Source organism: Lichenostomus cassidix, chromosome 1, assembly GCF_008360975.1.
Source record: "Lichenostomus cassidix isolate B80296 chromosome 1, HeHo_3.0, whole genome shotgun sequence".
Classification (NCBI taxonomy): domain Eukaryota; kingdom Metazoa; phylum Chordata; class Aves; order Passeriformes; family Meliphagidae; genus Lichenostomus; species Lichenostomus cassidix.
In genome coordinates, this window is record NC_139479.1 from 1,211,913 (window position 1) to 1,235,141 (window position 23,229).

Below are 23,229 nucleotides of genomic sequence, written 5' to 3' on the forward strand. Positions count from 1 at the left end.
GCCTGGGAAAATCCCAAATTCATGTCTAACCCCAGTGCTGCCAGGCTCAGGGAGCTGTTCACAGCCAAATCCCGGATTTTGCTGCTGAGAGGTTTAAAGCCACCATTCCCAAGAGCCAAACCCCCCAGCTCTGGTTCTCAGAGCTGGAGCATGGAGGTGGAAAATCCAGCTGGTTTCACAGGATCCCAGAATTATCAGGGCTGGAAGAGCCCTTCAGGATCACCCAGTGCCACCCCAGCAGCACCAGCATCACCCAAACCATGTCCCCAAGGGCCACATCCAGACTGCTCCTGAACACTGCCAGAGACAGGGACTGCAAACCTCCCTGGGCAGCTCATTCCAAAAAATACTTTCCAGTCTCCAACCTGAACCTCTCCAGGTGCAATTTCAGGCCATTTCCTCTCCTCCTTTCACTGCCCCTCCTGTCAGTTGTGCAGAGCAATGAGGTTCCCCTGAGCTCCTCTGCTCCACACTGAGCTCCTTTCCCAGCTTCCTCACTGCTCCTCCCAGGATGTATTTTCCAGCCCCTTCCCAGCTCCATTCCCTTCCCTGGACATGCCCCAGCCTCTCTGAAGTGGCAGTTTCAGACTCTCCCTGGATTTGATGGTTCTTTTTTCTTGGGAATGTGGAAGGATAAAGATGGATAACAATCCCTTGGGAGTGACAGCCCTTGGATCACCTGCACAGCATGAAGGGATGAGTGATTTTGGTGGGATCTGTTTCACTGCCAGGGAAATCAACTGGGAAGTTTCCAGTTTTATAGGACACAGGCCAGGGCACAGCTGAGGATTTGGTTCCCTTATTCCTGAAATTCCATTTTTAAAAAGAAAGACAAGGCAAGGAAACAACCAAGCAAGGTTATTTTAGCCCTAATTTTGCCCAAATATTGGATTTTAGAACATCAAAACCTGGATGGGGTTTAGGAGCTGGTGGGAATTGACCTGATCTGTGTCCCTTCTCCCAAGGATACCTGGAATCACCAGCAGGACATGACCGAGGCACTCAGCCATGCCCTTCCAATCCCCCTGGAATGAGGCAGGAATGGAGGATTCATGGAGCCACCAGTCCAAGCCCAGATGAGCTCCAGCCTCGAAGCATTTCCCAGCCCCACTTTCCTCCCAGCTTGTTTTCCATGCTCAGCCCCAGGACATACAAGTGTCCCCAAGTGCCATTTCCTGTTGAGGCAGGGCTGCTGGCCCGGAGGAGGTGGCACTCAGGAATGTCTGGATGTGCCACAGCTCACGTGAGGAGGGCAAACAGCCCACACTGGGCACTGGGGACAGCAGCAGCCCCAGCTGGATCCCTGCACGTTCTCCCTGTGACTGCATCCCAAAAAATCTAGGTCATGTCCTGGCAGGTGCTGGCTGCAGGAATGAACCATTCCCGAGGCAGGGATGCTCCTTCCCCGTGTTCCTCCTCTTGGCTGGAGGGCCCTAAAAATCTTGGAAGCCTTAAGGATCATCCCAATCCCATGGGTTAGGATATCTTTCCCTATCCCAGGTTGCTCCAAGCCCTGGCCAGCCTGGCTTTGATCACTTCCAGGGGGTTATTTTGAGGCTGCAGAGAGTTAGGCAAGAGCTGGAGGAGATTTGTTGGAGCTCAGAGATATTTAGCATGCAAAATCCCTTCCCAGGAGCCTGTCTGGGGCAGGATCTGTCCTTCTCCAGGTCTCAGTGGTGGCTGAGGCACTTTGGCTTCCCAGGAGAAGCTGGGAAAGGACACTGGGATGCAAAACCTGGAGGAGCTGACAAAAAAGGTGGAGAGGGGCTGGGAACAAGGGCTGCAGGGACAGGACACAGGGAATGACTTCAAACTGAAAAAGTATAGGTTTAGATGGGATATTGGGAAGGAATTGTTCCCTGGCAGGGTGGGGAGGCCCTGGGATGGAATTCCCAGAGAAGCTGTGGCTGCCCCTGGATCCCTGGCAGTGTCCAAGGCCAGGCTGGACATTGGGGCTTGGAGCAGCCTGGGACAGTGGAAAGTGTCCCTGCCATGGCAGGGGTGGAAATAAATGATTTTTAATGTCCTTTCCAACCCAAACCATTCCAGGATTCTGTGAATGGTCCCAGTGTGGGTCAGACCAACTCAGGGATGCCATTCCCAGGTTTCTGGCTCCCAATCCTGGCTCTCTGTGACCTCTCTCCACCCTCAGTGCAGGTGTGAGCAAAAATTCCTCTGAATCCTCCAGGACTTACACAAAACACTCCCTCAGCCTGATCTGCCCCAGGGTTCCATGCGAACAGCTTGGTTCTCTGGGCTCTCTGCACTCCTGAGCTGGTTTTTCCTACAGGAGCCTTAGATATTCCCAATATTCCTCCTCAGCAAGAGGAGAACTCTGGAAAACTCCTCACACAGGAGCACATCCCGTGAAAGAAAAGAGCTTGTGTGAGCCAGAGGGGAAAAGAGATGTTATTGAATATTGTATAATGAGGGGTTCTGATGATAAAATCTCAGGCAGCTCAGTTTAAACTCTTTGTTTCTTTCTTCCTTTTCTCCCAGCTTTTCCAGCACTTTTTTCCCAGCATGGTTGGCTCTGAATGCATTCAGCCTTCTCCCCACTCCAGTGAGAGACCTCCACAGCTCCTGCTGCTGCTCTCCTGCCATTCTCAGACTCTGCCTTCACCACAAAATTCAATATTTTAATGCTGCTGTGACCCCACATGGCCAGGAGGCTGCCAGGACTGTCCTCTCCCCGAGAAGGAGCTTCTCATCCCTGCCCCATCCCTCGATTCCTGCGGGATCAGCCCAGCCTGGCTCGGAGCCACATCCACCTTCTGCCGCTCGTGACTCAGCCCTGGCAGCAAAACTCGAGATATCACCCTTTAATTGTGCCTGGGCAGCAAACAAAACAAAAAAAAAACAACAAATCCCCATTTGTGTGGCCTCATGTTCACGTTTTGGGCTCGGCTCCAGGGACAAGTGCAGCGCTGTCACCTCCAGGCCAGGTGAAGGCAGCTGCCACTCCCATCCTGTGCTTCACATCCTGTTTCCACCACGGGCTGCACATTAGGGAGCTCTTGGACAGCACAACATCACGTTGGGAGAAGCCAAGCCGGCACTGATGGCTGCTGGTGGCACCAGGGGATGAGGGGTGGCTGCTGGTGGCACCGGAGGAGGAGCAGTGCCATCCCAGGGGACGAGAACTAAGCAGGAAAACTGAACATGAAAGACTGGTGTGTCCTGCTAAACGCTGAAAGTACCCATGGAAGTTCTGAAAGACTTTTTTTCCCCTCTTGTTTTTCACTCCTGGTCGTGGGCAGGGATCAGAGGAGGGCACAGGGTTGGGAAAGTCGTGATTGTTGCCCTGTCACCACAGCTGGGACAGAGGTGGGGACATGGTGGCCCTTTAGGGCATCGTTTCTGCCCCACTGCTGTGATGAACTCCTCAAACATCAACCCTGAGCTCCCAAAACCACTGCAGATTCCCAGAATGTTTGAGCTGGAAGAGACCTTAAAGACCATCTCACCCCACCCCATCCACGGGCAGTTGGGCATCTCTAAATCCATAGGGATTGGGAAGAACTAGCTGCAATCTGCCTAGAAAATCCCAAAACCAGAAGGTGCTAGCAGAGCAGGAATATTTGGAATTTGGGGAGAGATCTGGGTTCAGCCACACGTGGTGGCCCCAGGCCAAGCATGGGATGGGTTGTCCCCTGTTGTCCCTGACACTGGAATTCCTGGGCTCCTCTTCCCCCTCTCCTGAAGATTTCCAGATTAAATGGGTTCATCTGGGCCACCTGCACTGGGATTTCATGGGTTTCCCCCCAGCAGGCACTGGTCTAACTGGTGACCAACTGGGACACTCCTCCTTCCACGGGAAATTTAATGGAATAAAACCCATGAAATCTGTGGAATAAGCCCACAAACACATGTGATAAACACAGCAGGTGGTGACAGCTCTTTTCTACTTCGGAAAATTTCTCTTAATTCTCTGCAAATCCCAAAAAATGCCTGTGGATCAATAAAGACAAGCTGGAGCAGGGAATGCACTGCCTGGGTTGGTTCCTGCCAAGGGAACTTCAGGAGGGAAGAGGAAACCTGCCCAGAGTTGGAGAAAAGAAGGATCCTTCAGAGTTCCTGGTGATTTCTCCATTTCAGTGACTTCTGGGAGCAGAGAGGAGGAGGAAAATGGACATGGAAAAAATCTGGGAGAGGTTGTTTAATGGGCTCAGGTTGGATTAAATAATTTATTGTTAAATAAAGACTGTTTCTATTGCCTGTGTTAGGCACTGAGCTGGCCAGCACTGCTGGGATTTGGATCAGCATCAAATCATGGAATATCCTGAGCTGGAAGGAGCCATCAGGATCCTAGCCCTGCAAAGACACCCCAAAAATCCCACCCTGGGCATCCCTGGCAGTGTTGTCCAAACATTCCTTGAGCTCTGGTATGAACCATCTATTTAACTAATTCCAAATGCCTTTTATTCTGTCACAATCCCTTTGTCCATACCAGGATTGGGATGGAAGGACAGCTGGGCTGTTGGAAAAGAGAGAGAACTCCCTGTTTTTGAGGAAAAGACATAAATAAAGGACAGCAGAGGGGGATTTGGGTTGCACTGCACTGAGTCAATCCCAGAGGGTCCCTGAGTGGTGACAGTGCTGCTTTGCCTCTTCCTGCACCACAACTTCTGCATATTAAGGTGAAAAAAATAAAAACATGGGGACGATTTGATGTTTTATCCCTCAGGATCTGATCCAGCCCTGAGTCCTTGGGAATGGGGCTGCTGGGGGTGGCATTCCAGAGGGGGAATGAGGAGAATCTGCCTGTGGGTGCAGGGTTGCTGTGAGATTCCTGCTTGCTCCCTTTTCCCAGCTCCCTTTGGCATCGTTAGGTGGGAAGCAGAAAATAAAGCCTTGAGAAAATCCTGCCAGGACAAAAAGTCCTGGAAGTGCCTAAAGCTGCCTGGATAAAGACCACGGGCTGGAGGTTCATGTGCACAGCAGCTGCTGAATCAATGCTCCCCTGACAAATCCCTGCTGCCACTGGAGCTGGAGGTCAGCAGGAAAAAGGAAATGGAGCTCAGGGTTGGGAACAATGGGGGAGATCCTCCTGATAGGGCTGAGGAGAGGGGGCAGCAGGCCAGGGGTGCTGTTTGCAGGGAAACCTGGAGAAGGATGAGCGTGGAAGTGTGGCAGGCAGAGGAGACAGAGCTGTGCCAAAGGAGCATTTCCTGGAGAAAAACTTGGGATCAGTCCCTGATTCTCAGGGATTGATTCTGGAATCACAGAACCCCAGATTGGCTTGGGATGGAAGGGACATTAAAGATCACTTAGTCCCAACCCCCTGCCATGGCAGGGACACCTTGCACTGTCCCAGGCTACTCCAAGCCCCAATGTCCAACCTGGCCTTGGACACTGCCAGGGATCCAGGGGCAGCCACAGCTTCTCTGGGAATTCCATCCCAGGGCCTCCCCACCCTCCCAGGAACAATTCCTTCCCAATATCCCATCTAAACCTGTAATTTTTCAGTCTGCAGCCATTCCCTGTGTCCTGTCCCTGCAGCCCTTGGCAATTGTCTCTCTCCATGTTTCCTGCAGCTCCTTCAGGCACCAAAAGGCCACAATGAGGTCACCCCAAAGCTTCTCCTCTCCAGGCTGAACAATCCCAGCTCTGCCAGCCTTTCCTCCCAGCAGAGCTGCTCCATCCCTCTGCTCATCCTGCTGCCTCCTCTGCACTCTCTCCAGCAGCTCCAGCTCCTTGCTGTGCTGAGCCCCAGGGCTGGAGCAGCTCTGCAGGTGAGCTCTCACCTGAGCACAGGGACACAATCCCAATCCCTCTCCTGCTGCCCATGCTGGGCTCAGCCCAGGGCACAGGGGGTTCTGGGCTGGGGCAGCTCCAGCTCTCCCAGGGCTGCTCCATCTGCTCTCTGGGTTGATCCCAGGTTGCCCTGACTCAAGTGCAGCACTTGGCCTTGTTAAACCTCATGGGATTCCCACGGGGCACTCCTGGAGCTTGCCCAGCTCCCTCTGGATGGCACCTGCAGGGCAACTCCTGTCCACATTCCCAGTGCCCTCCCTGTGCCAGGAGCTGTGGTTTTACTGCTCCCTGCAGCCTTGTCCTGAGAAAGGCTCCGTGGAGGCTTCACATGCCCAGCTGATGGCTCCAGCTGGAGATGGGGAGTGAGTTTGCTGCAGTGATAACAACGTGTAAAACTGAAACAGGATGCCAGGGAAATATTACATAAGATAAGAGCAGTTATCAGCTGTAAAGAATGTTCTGCTCGCTCCTGATGGCTCCTATCTTCTATTTTTATCAGTTTCCTGCTGCTTGTCTCTGCACAAGTTTCCAGGTTTAGCAGGTCTGACCCAGCCAGCTGCAAATAAAGATAGCACTGATAACCCCAAATGACTCGGGGGAACTCACTCCGAACTCACACAGCCTTGGGCTGGTGAGGATTTTCCAGCTGGACTGTTTAATCCCTGGGGTTTGATCTCTCATCCCTGCAGCTCTGAGGATTTCTGCTGGTAAAATAAAAATCCACCTGCTGCAGGTGCAAGTTCTGCATGAGATGGGAAAGAAGAGCTTGGAGTTCTTCAGGATGGGGAAGGCAAAGGCTGAGCCCTCGATTTGGGCTCAGAGAGGGAGATTTGGGCTACAGAGCTGCCTCAGACCAGCACAACCTTCCTGCCCTGGCTCTGGGCTGCCTGCATAGAAACCCTTGGAGTTGTTAATTGGATTTATTTCCCTCAGGGTTGCACTCACCATTGCTCCGAGGTGGAAGTGGCACTTGGCTGTCCCAAAGCTGAGCCTGGGCTGCTCTCACACCTCTGTGGGAGTGGATTTATTGTGGGCAGGGAGAGCCTGCTTTTAACTGACAGGAGGATTGGATTAGGAATTAGTTTGGCCCAGGGATCCAGGGGCAGCCACAGCTTCTCTGGAAATTCCATCTCAGGGCCTCCTCACCCTGCCAGGGAACAATTCCTTCCCAATATCCCATCTAAACCTATAATTGTTCAGTTTGCAGCCATTCCCTGTGTCCTGTCCCTGCAGCCCTTGGCAATTGTCTCTCTCCATGTTTCCTGCAGCTCCTTCAGGCCCTGGAAAGGGCTCTCCCTGGAGCCTTCTTTTCCCCAGGTGAACATTCCCAACTCTCCCAAACCTGCTCCACAGCCTCCCCTGGACTCTCCAACATTTCCATGTCCTTTTCCAGCGCAGTGTCCCCTCAGGGAGCTGCAGGTGCCACAAGGCCCAGGCGGCCCTGGGCAGCTGCTGATGAGGGGAGGCTTTGCCCTGATGGTGCCCAGAGGCTGCTCTGGGATCGCTGCTCCCAACACCCGAGCCAAACCAAGCTGCAAACCCCGGGAGTCAGCTCGAGGGGAGGAATTTGCTGGTGACATTTTGATTTTTGCGCAGATCCGGGCCCTGGTTAATCGGGTGAGTGAGTGGTGCCCGCTGGGGGTGATCTGCCCCCTTCCCCGAGCCTGTGGAACAGGTTGGGAGGGAAAAAAACAACATCCCAGCCACGAGCAGTGCTTGAAATTCAGATTTTATTGCTTTGTACGAGTGAAAAATCCAGGGGGGAAGACAACTCTGAGTGTGAAAGGTGAAGAAACCCACAGCACAGCTGAGGGGTGAGGGTGGCACAGCACAGCTGAGGGGTGAGGCCTCCCCTTTTTTAATCAAATAAAAAGGCACAGCTGCTAAAAGAAAAAGAAAAACGGGATGCAGTTAATGCTGAGCATCACCCTCATCACAAATAACCAATAACCCCCTGGAGCTGTGGAAATAAAATGACCCAAAATGCCTGCAAACACCTGGGGTGGAGGGAGAGCTGCAGGGGGGAGGCCTTGGGACAAGGTTAACAAAGGGTTAATGGCCCTGAAGGGTTTCATGGCATTAAATGTTTTCATGGCATTAATGACTGTAATGAAGTAAAGGTTTTCATGAATTAAAGCTTTTAATGAATTACAGGTTTTTCATATCGTTAAAGGCAATTTTTGGTGCAAGTGTCAACAGGTTTTAATGTTATTAAAGGCAATTTTTGGTGCAAGTGTTAACCAAGATTCTTACAAAGGGTTAATGTCACTGAAGGTTTTCATGTCATCAATGATTGTAATGAATTAAAGGTTTTCATGTCATTATCATGAGAGCTTTTCATGAATTAAAGCTTTTAACGAATTAGAGGTTTTAATGTCATTAAAGGCACTTTCTGGTGCAAGTTTCGACAGGTTTTAATGTCAATAAAGGCAATTTTTGGTGCAAGTTCCAACCAAGTCCACAGGCCTGGCTCTGCAGAACCTCGTGGGCAAGTCCTGAACAGTGAGATCCCAAAAGAGCAGTGCCCAAGCTGGGAAATCAACATTTTTCCAAAGCTAGGCTTGGGTTACATTCCTCTAGAGGAAAAAATGACTGGGATAATGAAGCTGCTGGAGATTTTCCAAGCTGCTCCAGACACCAAAAACATGGATCTTGTCCTCAGCTTAATGGGAAGCACTATATAAATATCTTTTTTAAAAAAACCAGCCCCATATTTTGAAGTGTCCTGAGTGTTCTGGGAACACAGACACGGCTGGAATATTACTGAGAGGAAAGTGCAGTGCTAAAGAAGTGCCTGGAAAAGAGCCCTGCTGGAATTGCTTCCCTACCAAGCTCTCTGCCCTTGCCTTGCCTTGGAAGCAGCTGCTCTGCTCTTATTTCCAGCCTTTCCCACTTCTCCTTCCTCTCCAGCAGCTAAAAATGGGATTTGTATCTGCGGAGCAGAAATAAAAGAACCACTCCTGCCCAGACTGTGGCTGAATTCATCCCAGACAAGCTCCAAGCTGGCAGAGCTGTTCTTTTAAGGAACCCAATGTCCAGGGGAGATGGAATTCTCCCTTTGAACAGACAGAAGGTGATTGGTGCCACAGAAGCTGAATTTGGCTGCCCTGTCCCTCCAGATCTAGCTATGGAGGAGGGAAGGAAAACCTTCCTGATATGGATTTTGTGTTGGATTTTGGGATAGATAACAGGGAACTGCTCTGGGAGCTGCTCCGGGCTCTGAGTTAAGCACAGACATCACCTGTGTGAGATTAAACAGCAGCTATTATTCTTCCCAGAGTGGAAATTCCCTTCCCAACCATGGGCTGGCATTTAGGCCCTGGGCAAGAATTAATTGGGATTGAAATTTGGGAATGTTATCCACTCCCATGGCCCAGACCCCGTGGGCTGCTCAAGTTTTGGAGGTTGATTTTGCTGCCAGGACCAAGCCCCATCCATGAGAAGGAAATGGAAAATAGCTAGCAAGAGCAGTCTGGGAGACCTGCTAGGAATTACAGTCATGGAATTGTTTATGTGGGAAAAGCCTTCCAAGGTCTTCGAGCACCAACCCATGTCCCCAAGTGCCACACCCACGACAGTCACTAAACAATGTCCCTCCAAAGTCTGCGTTTTTCCACAGAAATACTTCTTGGAAAAACATGGGAAATTTTCCCTGAAATGTCATCCCTGATTCTGAAGGAAATAGGTTAGCACAGCATTGTACAATTTATAAAATCATTCTTCTAAGCTGGACAAAAATGCAAATGAAATCTTTCCGCTGCTTTTTGGTCATTCTCGAAAATGGTTGTCTATGCCATGCTTGGCAATTAACACCTCTGGCTTGTGTTTGGTTTTAATTAGGTTCTAATTGCACATTGGCAACCCTGAGATTTGCCTTTTTAGAGAATCAGAGAATTCCAGACTGGTTTGGGTTGGAAGGGACCTTACAGATCATCCCATTGCATGAGCAGGGACACCTTCCACTGTCCCAGGCTGCTCCAGCCTGGCCTTGGACACTGCCAGGGATCCAGGGGCAGCCACAGCTTCTCTGGGAATTCCATCCCAGGGCCTCCCCACCCTCCCAGGAAGGGATTTATTCCCAAAATCCCATCTCTCCCTGCTCTCCTCCAGCTGTGTTTCAGCGGGTGAAGCTGATGAGTCCATGATATTCCACATGTGTCCCAATGTTGATCTCCCAATGATTCCAGCAGGACACCAGTGCCGGGCACTGGGATATCCCAGATCCATCAGCTTCACCATCCCATTCCTCAGCCTGGTGGCTCTGCAGAAGGTCCAGGAGCTCCCCTGGCCATCAGCAGCATCGCTCACATCATCCCCATACCACGCACAATCCTTTCCCCCCTTCCCCTAGGGAGTTTTCTCCTCCGGGATCTTCATGCCTGGCTGCTCCACGGCCAGCTGGTTCTCCAGCACACAGCAGAGCTTGTAATTCTCGATGATCTTGGCCTGGAAATACTGCTTGTCCTTCTGGTGCCAGGCGTCGGTGGCGATGTAGGTGTTGTAGGGGTCGCGGGGTCCCTCGAGGCGCCGCGCCCGCAGGTTGGTCACCATCACCCCCACCGTGAAGAAGCCGAACAGCCCCACCATCAGCAGCACGTAGATGATCTCCAGGTTGTTGCTGGTGCTCCTCACCTGTGAGGGGGTTGAGCTGTTGGTCTGATTCAGGCAGTCCTGGAGCAGTTTGGACAGGAGGAGGTTGAGGGCTGTGCTGTTCGACAGCACCAGCATTGTGATTTTCTGTCCTTGGCGCTGCTTCTTTCCTTTGGCTGGAAAAGGATAGAAATCAGGAAGTGGCATCAGATAAAAGGGAATTTTCTCTGTCTCCCTTGAGAGGTTCCCCTCATTCACCTGGATGGAGCTGGAGAGGTTCTCACCTCCTGTTTGCAACCCAGGCAGGGCTGAGTCCATCCCCAGCAACAACTTCAGAGCACCCTGGGACTTCACAGACTGTGTGTGCAGCAGGCACAGACCTCACCCCGACCTCCCTGCTGGATTTACAGTCCAGGACTCCCCCCAGAGCCTCCTAAGCATGAGGAGTGTCCCAGGCAGAGGGACAGCTTGGATCTCTGGGTTGGAAAGGACCTGAAAGCCCATCCAACTCCACCCCAGCCATGGCAGGGACACCTTGCACTGTCCCAGGCTGCTCCAAGCCCCAATGTCCAACCTGGCCTTGGACACTGCCAGGGATCCAGGGGCAGCCACAGCTTCTCTGGGAATTCCATCCCAGGGCCTCCCCACCCTGCCAGGGAACAATTCCTAATTCCCAAGATCCCATCTCTCCCTGCCCTCTGGCACTTTGCAGCCATTCCCTGTGTCCTGTCCCTGCAGCCCTTGGCAATTGTCTCTCTCCATGTTTCCTGCAGCTCCTTCAGGCACCAAAAGGCCACAATGAGGTCACCCCAAAGCTTCTCCTCTCCAGGCTGAACAATCCCAGCTCTGCCAGCCTTTCCTCCTCCATGACTGACAACCCCACCACAGTAACTCATTTTAATGAGTCTGGAGAACGAAGACAAGAACATCCCTCTGGCTCAGCCCTTGGGCACCTGAATGGGGCATTGTCATTCAAGGTGACTTCTGTGACAGCACCTTGGGGTGGCTGCCAGGGCTTCCTACAGCTTTAAATCCATGGGAGCAGCTCAGCAAATCCTTCTCCACAACACTCAGCTATTGTTGTTTGGGGTTTTTTGAAGAGGAACTGCATTAGAAGCATTTCTAATCCGTCCAGATGGCAATGAAGCCCATGGCAGGAGTGACACCTCTGGGAGGGGATGATGAAGGCTCAGGGATATTTTCCAGGAGCTCCAGCTGCTGGGAATGACCCTGCAGGAGCAGCAGCTACCTGGAGGCTTCCTTGGGTTGGTTTGTGCCTTGTCATGGAATAAATGCTGCACAAGGAGCTGCAGGGACAGAGGGACAGAGGGACAGAGACAGGACTCTGGTCTTGTGCCCCAGCATCCCTGAGGGGGAAAACAAAACATTTCCCTGGTGTGTTCTATGCTTACAAGTCCTGCCACAGCCCAGGGAACAGAATTCCCACCCACATGAAGAGGGTCACACCAGAATTAATTGGTAATTAACAACTGCTTGTGCTGATTTTCAGTCTGAGCTTTTCATGTGAGCAGCCAGGGGTTTGAGGCTGAAGAACTGAGCCCAGGCTGGGGAATTCTCATGGAGTCATGGAATGATTTGGGTTGAGAAGGACAATTTCCAGCCCTTGGAAATTGTCTCTTTCCACTTCCCTTGTAGCTCCATTCATGGCCAGGTAGGACATGGGGCTTGGAGCAGCCTGGGACAGTGGAAGGTGTCCCTGGTGGCACTGGATGGGCTTTCTCCCTCCCAACCCAACCCAGTCTGGGATTCTCTGATTTTATGACCTTTCCCTCATTTCTTCAACACCCAAATCCCCACAGCCATGGAGCTGCAAAAGCCATTCCAGGAGCCACATCCCAGAGCTGCAGGGTCTGACCCAGGCTGGGCCTCTGGAGAGCTCCTGCTGCCTGTTTGGGTGCTGAGGCCATGAGCATTCCCAAACCTTGGACTCCAAACACAGGGATTTGCAGCTGCATGTGGCACATCCTGGAGCTGCTGTCGGCAGGACTGACTTAAACCTGGATGCTTCCTAATAAAGGCAGAGCACAGTGGCTCTGTCTGCTCCAAAGGAGCCTGGATCCTGCTCCCTGAGCCTGGATCCTACTCCATGGGTCTGGAATCTGCTCCATGAGCCTGGAATCTGCTCCCTGAGCCTGGATCCTGCTCCCAGTGGAGGGCACCCAGCCCAGTGGGAACCTTCAGCTCCAGCCCAGCCCTTCCTGCCCTGCCTGGGCTGGGCTGATCTCCAGCAGCTCAGCTCAGCTCCAGAAAAGCCTGTGCTGCCAGAGGCTGCTGCTGCCACCAGGGTTCAAAGGGAAAGAGGAGTTTTCTGTCCTGTAAAGCACCTCAGAGTGTTGACATTTGGCTTTGGAGCTCAGTAGGAATTTTGTCCTCGAGCAGTGGGTGTTGGAAAGAGTGCAGAGGAGGCAGCAGGATGAGCAGAGGGATGGAGCAGCTCTGCTGGGAGGAAAGGCTGGCAGAGCTGGGATTGTTCAGCCTGGAGAGGAGAAGCTTTGGGGTGACCTCATTGTGGCCTTTTGGTGCCTGAAGGAGCTGCAGGAAACATGGAGAGAGACAATTGCCAAGGGCTGCAGGGACAGGACACAGGGAATGGCTGCAAAGTGCCAGAGGGCAGGGAGAGATGGGATCTTGGGAATTAGGAATTGTTCCCTGGCAGGGTGGGGAGGCCCTGGGATGGAATTCCCAGAGAAGCTGTGGCTGCCCCTGGATCCCTGGCAGTGTCCAAGGCCAGGTTGGACATTGGGGCTTGGAGCAGCCTGGGACAGTGGAAGGTGTCCCTGCCATGGCTGGGGATGGAACTAGGTGAGCTTTGAGGTTCCTCCCAACCCATTCCATGAAAACTGATTCTCTGGCTGGCTCTGTTTCTCTTCCCTGTTGAGGTTTAAGTTGCTATTAATCACCCAAGCAGAGATCAGTGTTCAGTGCCAGCTGCTCCTCCACTAACCCCATTTTCTCACCTCTCCCAAATCAAAGAAGCTCTATTTCAATTTCCACCAAGCAAACATCTCCAACCCTCTCTCCTAGTGCTGCCAAAAGCATCAGCAAGCAGCCCCAGGAACCCAGGCATTCCAGAGCGACTCTCACCTTTAGCAAACACAGCTCTAGCACAAACTTCTCATGGATTGATGCCACAGGAAAAAAAAAAAAAAAACTGAGCAAAAATCTTGGAGCAAAAATCAGCACAGCACATCACCAGCTCCCAGATTTTCTGCCCAAACCCTGCTTCTCCACCACCGTAAAGATCCACTGACCTCGCTGGCTGGTTTCCCTGCCGTTCCTTCTGGGCTGAGTAGGTCAGACACCATTCTCCATTGCACAAGACAGCCCCATTTCCCTGCTCCAGCTGCTGGCAATTTTGCAAGGCAGCAGCATTCAGGGCACTGCTGGGGCAGCAGCACATCCCGGGAGGAAAGGGAGGGATCTGCAGTTCTGGGGTCTGCAAACACCTCCTGCAGCTCCCACCTGTCTGTGCCAAATCCACAGCCTCTCCCTGCCTGCCCAGGCCGTCCTGCCCTGCTCACCTGGGCAACACCTCGGCTCCTTAAAAAGCAGCCCCTGTGCAGTGACATTCTCCCCAAATCCCCAATTTTTCTCTGCCCACAATCCAGAAATTCACTTCTCTCTCATACTCTACCCATCCCACTATTCCGTGGGGGAAAAGGCAGCGATCCTCCCTAGAAACCATCCCGCCGAGTTTATCCCCGGGGGATGCAGCTGCCTCGGGATCGCTCCCAGCCCGCAGCAGCAAACACTGGCACGGCTGGAACAGCAAACAAAGGCTGGCAGCAGAGCTCAGCTCCTGCTCCTCCATCAGTTCAGCTCTGCTGCCCGGCAGCTCGGAGCTCCTGCAGCTTCCCAGCTTTCCGCCACCCCTGCTGCCATCCCGGAGCGCCCGACAGACCTGCTGCAGAGCTCCAGCCCCTCCTGGGGAACGAGAAGTGGGGAGATGGAGAGAGCTTTTCCAGCTCTGGAGAAGCTCCTGGAGGATGGTGTGAGCTGAGCTGGCTCCTGGTTGCTGCAGGGACAGCAGCCCGGCTGTCACTGTCCCCTGGCTCAGGTGAGAGGGAACAGGGAAACTGCCGGGCTGGGGGAGGGCAGGAGGCACTGCCAGTGCTGGGTGAGGTGCAGGTGCCCAGGGGGAGGTGCTGAGGGGCACCGCAGCACGGGAGAGAGGGAATTATGGAATATCCTGAGCTGGAAGGAGCCAGAGGAACATCCAGTGCCACCCCTGCCCTGCCCAGACCCCCAGCAATGCCAGCCTGGACATCCCTGGCAGTGCTGTCCAAAGGCTCCTGGAGCTCTGGCAGCCTCAGGCTGTGCCCATTCCCTGGGGAGCCTGGGCAGTGCCAGCACCCTCTGGGAGAACAACCTTTCCTGAGCTCCAGCCTGAGCTGCCCTGGCCCAACTCCAGGTCCTGCAGCCCCTCAGGCTCCTCTACTCCAGGAAGGTGTCAGGACATTCCCAGTGATGCTGCCCTGTCCCCCTGACACTCCTCGACGCCCATCCTGCAGGCATATTGCACATTTTGGGCTGTGAGGAGGAAGGGGAGCTCATTCCAGGGAGCACTGGCTCACTCATACCACCACCTAAACAATAAAAACCCACCCAAAATCTCACCCTAGTTCCCAGGTGAGGAAGAAGTGTCTGTGCTCACCACTGAGCCAGAGGGAGGACTCATCAATGCCCACCAGGCGACCATAAAATGGATTTATCAGCTTTGAAAGATGCATTTAAACTCCTTCAGGTGTAGGATAACAGCCCCTCAGCACTCCAGGGGCCATGGCAGGGACAGTGACCTTAGGACTGCTAGCAGCTCCAAAAAGCAGGGATGGGGATGGAGTTTGGGATTGGATATGGGATGGGATGGCATTTGGGATGGATTTGGGATGGGGTGGCATTTGGGATGGGATGAGTTTGGGATGGGTTTGGGATGCCTCCTCTTGCCTGCCACTCTTTTCCAGGTCCTGTTGCCAGGGCAGCAGCTGGAGAGAGGAACTGAGGTGGTGATTGAGGGATTTAAACAAAGGGATGAGAACAACAATTCGGTATTTCCTCACTCCCCACTTTTCCACAGCTTTATTCCATTTTTCCTTGGGGTGTGGATGCAGCCCTTCTTTTCCTCACCTGAGCCACTGCTGCATCCAAATGTAAGAACACGCTGTAGAATTCATTTCCCAGACTGGCCCAAAACCCTGGAAAAATCGGACTTTCTCCTGGCCCAGCCCCTGTCTGCTCAGCTTCTCCCCTCCAGGGCAGCCAAATTCAGTTTTCCTTTGCTCCTGGGAAGCTCTGAGCTCTGATCCTTCTTCTTTTCACACCCCCCAGGAGTTCCCCTCTGAGATCTTTTGGGTGCTTTTTAGAGACAGGAGGAGGAGGAAGAGGAGGAGGGTGTGGGTGGTCAGTGACAGCAGAGAGTGACCAGTCAGGCCCTGCTTCCTCCTCGTGGGGGAAATCTGGGACAAAATCAGCTCCTGTCACTTCCCTGACTCCCTGGGGTGGAGGTGTGGGAGAGGAGCCAGGCTGTGGGCTGGGAGTGGTGCTGGAGGGACAGGAATGGGGAGGGAGCACTGGGGACAAGGCCAGGCTGGCCACCAAGGGTGGCACTGGGAGCCCAGGCTGGGCACCATGGCCCCATTTCCTGTCCCCTTGCCCCCAGGCAGGGCTCTTGTGTCACCTCGGGTGGGTGTGGTGTCACCCGGAGGGAGCAGGGAGGTCACCAAGGCCTTGAGGGGACAGAGGGGGCCTGGGAGGGAGGGAGGGAGGGAATCCAGGCCTCCCCTGTGCCCTGGGTGATCCCACCAGCACTGCTCCTCCAGCTCTGCAATTCCCAGCACAGGAAGGATGTGGAGCTGCTGGAATGAGCCCAGAGGAGCCACAGAGCTGCTGCAGGGCTGGATCAGGCTGGGAGAGCTGGTAATGTTCACCTGGAGAAGGGAAGGATCCAGGGAGAGCTCAGAGCTCCTGCCAGGGCATAAAGCAGCTCCAGGAGAGCTGGAGAGGGACTGGGGACAAGGATGGAGGGACAGGACACAGGGAATGGCTTCCCACTGCCAGAGGGCAGGGAGAGATGGGAGATTGGGAATTAGGAATTGTTCCCTGGCAGGGTGGGGAGGCCCTGGGATGGAATTCCCAGAGAAGCTGTGGCTGCCCCTGGATCCCTGGCAGTGTCCAAGGCCAGGTTGGACATTGGGGCTTGGAGCAGCCTGGGACAGTGGAAGGTGTCCCTGCCCATGGAATGGGAAGATCTTTAAGGTCCCAACCCAAACTAGGCCATTTTAGGGTTAATTTTAGGGGATCTCAGGGTCTCTGTGGTCCCCACTCCCCTCCCAGTCCCACCAGAGAGGTTTCCAGCCCACAGGCAGCTCCTCTCTCCATCAGAGCAGATCTGTTTTTCCAGCAACATCTCTGTAACTTCTATTTGACTTTGGGGGGACTTGAGAGCGCCTGTGACAGGGAGATCATTATTTAATATATTTTTTATAGAGCTGCAACTCCAGGTAAGAATTCTGTTTGCCCTCCTGGATCTGTCAGTAGCCACAGATTTCATTTTCTCAGTTCAATGCCGACCTGTGGAGTGATGGAATCGCTCAGGAAGCTTTCCCTGCAAGGTGACAAAGGACATTTCACAGCACAGGGTCTCGCAGGTCCCTTGAAACTGTATTCCTGGAAGGCTTTTGTTTTTAAATTTGCCTTTTTTTGAGGAAAGAAATAAGGATGGGGAGCAGAAAATACACTTTATTCTTTCAGTGAATTTCCCCTTTTCCCTGGAAAAGGCACTGGAGCTGTGGGGATTAACTCCACTGGGAACACTGGCAGCCTGGCACTGAAATCCAATTTAGACTGGAGAAAAAACCCCAATGTTAAATGAAAAATGTGCTGACAGATGAAACTTTTGGAAAGGGCTGGTTGGGCTTTAAGGTTTCCTCCAACCCAACCCAGTGTGGGATTCTGGGATCTCCTGAGAGCAAGTTGGGGATATCAGCTCCCACAGGCTGTGGGATTTAGGCAGAGGGAGGAAGCTGAGGCTGTGCATCCCAAGCTCAAACAAACCCTTCCCAGCAGCACATGGAATCATGGAATGGTTTGGGTTGGAAAGGACCTTAAAGTTAATTTTGTTCCATTCTCTGCCATGGCAGGGACACCTTCCACTGTCCCAGGCTGCTCCAACCCCAATGTCCAACCTGGCCTGGAATCACCACATCACTGGAGCTTTGTTCATCCTCACAGTGTTTAAAGTATTGAGCACCTGGTCTGTTTGCCAGGATCTCCTTTGGCAGGATGTTCCTACAGCAAAAATATGGAACCTTTGGCTTTTCCTCTGCTGAACCCAACCACCTCAGAGGGCATTTTATCCCCACATTTTTATCAGCAGATCCCAAAATCCCTGAGGCTGGCAAAGCCCTCCCAGCCCATGCAGTCCCAGCTGTGCCCAATGGCCACCTTGTCCAGAGCACTGAGTGCCACAGCCAGGCCTTGCTGGGACACCTGCAGCCATGGGGACTGCAAACCTCCCTGGGCAGCTCCTGCCAAGGCCTGAGCACCCTTTCCATGGAAAAAGAACTCCCAACACACCAAGAAAAAGAAATATTTTCTGCCCAGAAACCAGTTTTGCTGGTGGCATTGTCAGGGGAGGCAAAGCTCAGAGATGCCCCCGTGGTGCAAGGGGAATGATCTGTCCAAACATCCTCTCCAAGCTCCCAGGAATTTGCACCAAATTGCTGGGGAAAGTCAGGAGAGCAACAAGGAAAAACCTCAAAAATACCCCCAGCTCAGGAGAACAGCCAAATCACAGGCAGGGGAACTTTCTGTCCTGAGAAGCAAAACTGAGAGAAACCTTTCTGTTAATTGAGCTGAAATAACTAAAGCTTTCTGCCCCCAGCACCCCCAGCTTCACAGCACGTGAGCCTCAGCCTTGCCTCACTTATCAAGGAAGTTTTTCAGAGGCAGCAGCAGCCCTGAGTAATTTCTTTATCTCATTTCCTCTTCTTTACAAGTGCCTGTGTTACGGTGTGAGGCCAAGATAAGCTTTTCTCTCCAGGCAGCCCTGTGTGTCTTCCTGCTGGGCTGGTTTTCCCCAGCTCCAAATGGGAGCAGCAGGAGCTGATTCCCAACCTTCCCAAACCTCTGGAGCCTCTCTGATCCTGCTCCCCTGATCCCCAGTGGAGGGAGAGGATCAGGAGTGTCCCTGATGTGCAGCTGTGTCCCTGCAGCCATCACTGGTGTGGGTTTGCTCTGTCCTGAGCTTCCTTACCCCAGTTTTCCATGGATTTAACCATGTTAGCAGGAGCAACTTCATTCCAAGCTTGCTGTAAGGAAAGTCAAACCTCCTTCATGGCCTTGAGGGAGAGCCAGAAATTTTGGAATTGTGCCCAAAATACCTTCCTGAGCAGCAGCAGAGGAGACAGGTCATGGAATGATGGCATTGTTGGGGTTGGGAGGGACCTCAAAACTCCTCCAATTCCACGGGCAGGGACACCTCCCACTGTCCCAGGTGCTCCAAGCCCCATCCAGCCCAACCTTGGACACTGCCAGGGATCCAGGGGCAGCCACAGCTTCCCTGGACAGTGGAAGGTGTCCCTGCCCATGGAATGGGGTGGCACTGGATGGGCTTTAATGTCCCTCCCATCCCAAAGCATCCCAGGATTCCCTGATCATTCCCTAGTTAGCAGTGCACAGTGTTGGTGTTTCTCCTCTGCTCCCCTCTGTGGGCTGAAGTTCTGCAAATTCCATCAGGAGGCACTGAAATCCTTACCTGGGAGCAGCACTGGCTGAGGAGGAGAACACAGAGTTCCTTCTCCCAGGCAGATCCTTCTCTCCCTTCTCCTGTCAGCACTGGAACATCACAGGATCACTGGGGTTGGAAAATCCTCCAAGACAGAGTCCAGCACTGCCCAAAGTTTGACTTGTTCAGCTCCTGCTGAACTCAAAGCTCTCCCAGAGCTGAGGAAGGCAAGAGCTGGAGGAAGTGCTGATGAGAACAAATAGATTTTGGGGTGATCATCTGCCTTCAGTGGCTGAGGAAGGACAGAGACAGAGCTCCCCAAAGTGCAGCTCCCCTGAGGATGTCCTGACATTGCTCAAAGTGAATCTTTTCGCTTAAAAATCCTCTCATCCCACCCCAGCCATGGCAGGGACACCTCCCACTGTCCCAGGCTGCTCCAAGCCCCAATGTCCAGCCTGGCCTTGGACACTGCCAGGGATCCAGGGGCAGCCACAGCTTCTCTGGGTCAGACTTCTGAACTTCAGAGAGCTCCTTCCTTCTCCTGAGCTTTCTGCTGAACTCTGCATGACTGATAAATGTGTTCCCTTTTCTTTCTTTGATGTCTGAAGAGAAAAAGAGGACATTATGGGGAGGGAATGAGTTTTAGGGCTGCACTGGATATGTTGTGGATCATCAGTGTTCAGGGGGGATCTTCCAGAAGCCTTCCAGTACCTGAAGGAGCTTCAGGAAAGCTGGAGAGGACATTTCACAAGGAGATGGAGTGATAGGACAGGAGGGAATGTGGTATCAGGAAGGAATTGTTCCCTGGCAGGGTGGGGAGGCCCTGGGATGGAATTCCCAGAGAAGCTGTGGCTGCCCCTGGATCCCTGGCAGTGTCCAAGGCCAGGTTGGACACTGGGGCTTGGAGCAGCCTGGGACAGTGGAAGGTGTCCCTGCCATGGCTGGGGTGGCACTGGGTGGGATTTAATGTCCCTCCCAGCCCAACCCACCCCATCCTGGCATTCCATGCCCTCTGGAATGCCCACCCAGGCATGGACAGGACCCCAAGTCCTTCCCACCGCATTCCCCTGCCCTGACTCTCACCCAGCTCCCTCCTGCTCTGCTCCTGCCCTTCCCATGTCTATATTTATCCCCACATGGACTTTTTCCTCTCCCCCCCCACATTTTCATTACTTCAGGCATTTCTTTTCTTCCAGGGCAAACAAGTCTTCCCAGTTTTTTTTTTTAATTCCCTCCCACTCCAAACAATAGGCCAGGCACAGAGTGAAACTGTCCCTCCTTAAATCAGGCTGCCACACATTCCTCCTGCCTTCACCAAGGGGTTGGTGCTGAACTCAGGATTCCCATTCTGCCCAGGGAAAGCTGAATATCTTCTGGGTGTCAGTCAGGGCTGAAAAAGGCCCTGGTGTTGCCCACCCTGTGGTTTTTGCCTAAATCACAATCCAGGGATAACAGCAGCACAAGTGAGGGATGAGGTGACCTTAAGGACAATGATTGGAAAAGAGTTGGGCTTCATTACTGAGATGTTTTAATGGACTTTCCTGTTTCCCCTCCTTTTAAAAATATCCAAACTTCTGCTGTCTCGTGACTGAAAAGTCCCCAGAAAACAAGTTGCATCTAGAGGAAAAGCTGAGGGTAAAATCAGCTTCAGATCCACACAAAGGCACTTTGGAAAATCCAAACTTTGGGAGAGCAGCTCCTTCATGGAAATCCCAAATTGCTACAGAACCCTTTTGATTTCACAAAATCCCAGGATTTAGGTTGGAAAAGAACTTCAAGACCATTGAGTCCCAGCTGTGCCCAATGGGCACCTTGTCCCCAGCCCAGAGCACTGAGTGCCACAGCCAGGCCTTCCTGGGACACCTGCAGGGATGGGGACTGCAAACCTCCCTGGGCAGCTCCTGCCAAGGCCTGAGCACCCTTGCCATGCAGAAATTCCTGCTGCTGGCCGAATGAGAGCAGTTTTGGATTAGAAATTGCGAAGGAATTCTTCCCTGGGAAGGTGGAGAGAGAGAGAGAGAGAAGAAGAGAAGCTGTGGCTGCCCCTGGATCCCTGGAATGTTCACTTCCAGGTTGGACATTGGGGTTTGGAGCAGCCTGGGAAGGGTGGGAATTGGGAACTGGATAATCTTTAATGTCCTTTCCAGCTCAGCCATCCCATAACTCTGGGATTACTCTACCATGCCATTCCTAAGGCAATGCCTGAAGGATTTACTAATTTTAAACCTGGTTTGTTTGTTCCACACCAGGAAATGGAAAAAGTGAATTCCTGTTGATCAACCCACTCTACCAGATTTAGCACATTATTCCTTCTGTTTGGAAAGCTTCCTTTCCAAACCCCATCCATGAATCAAAGCCCATTAATGCAACACATTTACCATCCAAAATATTTTCCAGCAGATCTCACCAAGGAGATGTTTTTTATCCTGACCAGCCCCACTCAGCTTGGCATCACCTTTTAACCCAAATTTTTTAAAAACTAAGTGGAATTCTTGTCCACTTTAAGAGTTTTAACCACCTGTGGCCATCACAGGAGTGCTGTGGCTAGTGAGGATCACTGGGAATGATGAGGAATATTTTCATCCTTTGCCTCCATGCTACTGCTGGGTTGGAATTCTCCCCCACTCAGCTCTGCCCTAGCAAAGCTGAGCTTAAACATCTCCAGTGCTTCTCATCCTTCACTAAATGCAATCAGGCTTCTGATGGCAAATTAATTAAACACGTTGACAGCCTTGATTTAATTGGGGGAGATGAGGGAACCTCTTGAGAAGAGTCAAAGAGAGGTGTCCCTAAAAGTGAAGCTTTCTAGGACAAAGCAGTGGCAGGAAACCAAAATCTTTCTTTGCTCCACTGCACTTGAAGTTCTAAATTAACCCCTTATTTCCCCAGGCAACAGAAAAATCTTCCATGGGATTTTTTTTTCTCTGGAATCTCATCCAAAAAGTCATGCATGCAATAATATCCAATGGTTTGGGGTGGAAGTGACCTTAAATATCATCCCATTCCACCCCTGCCATGGCAGGGACACCTTCCACTGTCCCAGCCTGGCAGAGGTGTCCATGATCTGGATGCTTCTCCTCACAGCAGTGATAAATCAGGATAACAAAACTGCTTGAAACCAAGAAACAAACCTGAAATAATCAAGATATCAACACTTCTGTTTAATGAAAGCTGCAACATCCAAACTCTCCGGTGGGTTTGGATCACAGAATGAGTTGGGTTGGGTTTGGGTTGTTTTGTTTGTTTTTTTTATTGAGATTAACAACAAATTACCTGCAAATGTGGCTTTTACAGGGTCAGAGAATCATCAGGGTGGGAAGAGCCCTTCAGGATCAGCCAGTGCCACCCCAGCAGCACCAGCATCACCCAAACCATGTCCCCAAGGGCCACATCCAGACTCCTCCTGAGCACTGCCAGAGACAGGGACTGCAAACCTCCCTGGGCAGCTCATTCCAGTGCCTGACCACTCTGACAGGGAAAAATACTCTGTGATATCCCATGTGTGCCTCTGTGACCCCCAACACCCCTCTGGAGAACACAGACTGGCTGTGGTGGCTCAGCAAGGCCACCAGCAGCCACCCTGGCCAGGTGTGTCCAACCAAGCCTTTTGCCTTTCAAGCTGAGCCAGAATTTCCCTCCATGCCCCAAACAGCCAACAAAGCAAATGCACTCAGGGCAAAGTCAGTGCAAATACTTGGGGTGTTTTCTCCAGTTCCCAAGGAGGAGGATTGCTTCCTCCCCAGCTCCACCCACTGCAAACGCAGCACAAAAGGCTTCTGTTCTGTCTCCCCAGGAAAAATCCCCTGGCATTTCACTTTGATTGATAATAGGCAATAAATTGAGGTTGAAGCCATGTAAATATGTTGGGTTGGAACACCAGGACTCCAAGCATGGATCTGTCCTCATTCCTGGGGCTGCACATGCACAGGAACTCTGGGATCTCAGCACAGCAAGGAGCTGGAGCTGCTGGAGAGAGTGCAGAGGAGGCAGCAGGATGAGCAGAGGGATGGAGCAGCTCTGCTGGGAGGAAAGGCTGGCAGAGCTGGGATTGTTCAGGCTGGAGAGGAGAAGCTTTGGGGTGACCTCATTGTGGCCTTTTGGTGCCTGAAGGAGCTGCAGGAAACATGGAGAGAGACAAT

General features: G+C 52.4%; 2 protein-coding genes and 2 long non-coding RNA genes across 7 annotated transcripts in view; 3 read left to right on the top strand and 1 right to left on the bottom strand.

Moving 5' to 3' along the window:
• SMIM11 (small integral membrane protein 11) overlaps positions 1–4,408 on the top strand; it is a 30,576-nt gene extending 26,168 nt beyond the window's left edge. The window contains exon 6 of one of the 2 annotated variants that reach the window (XR_014855413.1): positions 4,227–4,408. The gene's annotated coding sequence lies outside the window, so the exon portion shown is untranslated. Of the gene's footprint in view, positions 1–2,499; positions 3,798–4,226 lie in introns of those variants that run through there. The other variant, XR_014855407.1, reaches the window with a different exon arrangement.
• The window catches only part of KCNE1 (potassium voltage-gated channel subfamily E regulatory subunit 1), a 74,708-nt gene extending 54,825 nt beyond the window's left edge, over positions 1–19,883 (bottom strand). The window contains exons 1-2 of one of the 2 annotated variants that reach the window (XM_085075543.1): positions 19,121–19,883; positions 9,714–10,523 (exon numbers count right to left, since the gene is read on the bottom strand). In XM_085075543.1, coding sequence (XP_084931669.1) covers positions 10,105–10,485 — 381 coding nt within the window. In that variant the 5' untranslated portion in view covers positions 10,486–10,523; positions 19,121–19,883 and the 3' untranslated portion in view covers positions 9,714–10,104. Of the gene's footprint in view, positions 1–9,713; positions 10,821–19,120 lie in introns of those variants that run through there. The other variant, XM_085075468.1, reaches the window with a different exon arrangement.
• LOC146444033 (uncharacterized) lies at positions 5,441–8,209 on the top strand. Of its 2 annotated transcripts, none has more exons than XR_014855448.1 (2): positions 5,441–7,911; positions 7,957–8,209. It is a non-coding gene; the product is annotated as an uncharacterized LOC146444033 (long non-coding RNA). The 2 variants fall into 2 exon arrangements; XR_014855456.1 differs by having other exon boundaries at positions 8,169–8,209.
• On the top strand, positions 14,297–22,943 carry LOC146444034 (uncharacterized). The gene is made up of 2 exons (XR_014855474.1): positions 14,297–14,425; positions 22,385–22,943. It is a non-coding gene; the product is annotated as an uncharacterized LOC146444034 (long non-coding RNA).
• The last annotated feature ends 286 nt before the right edge of the window (positions 22,944–23,229 follow it).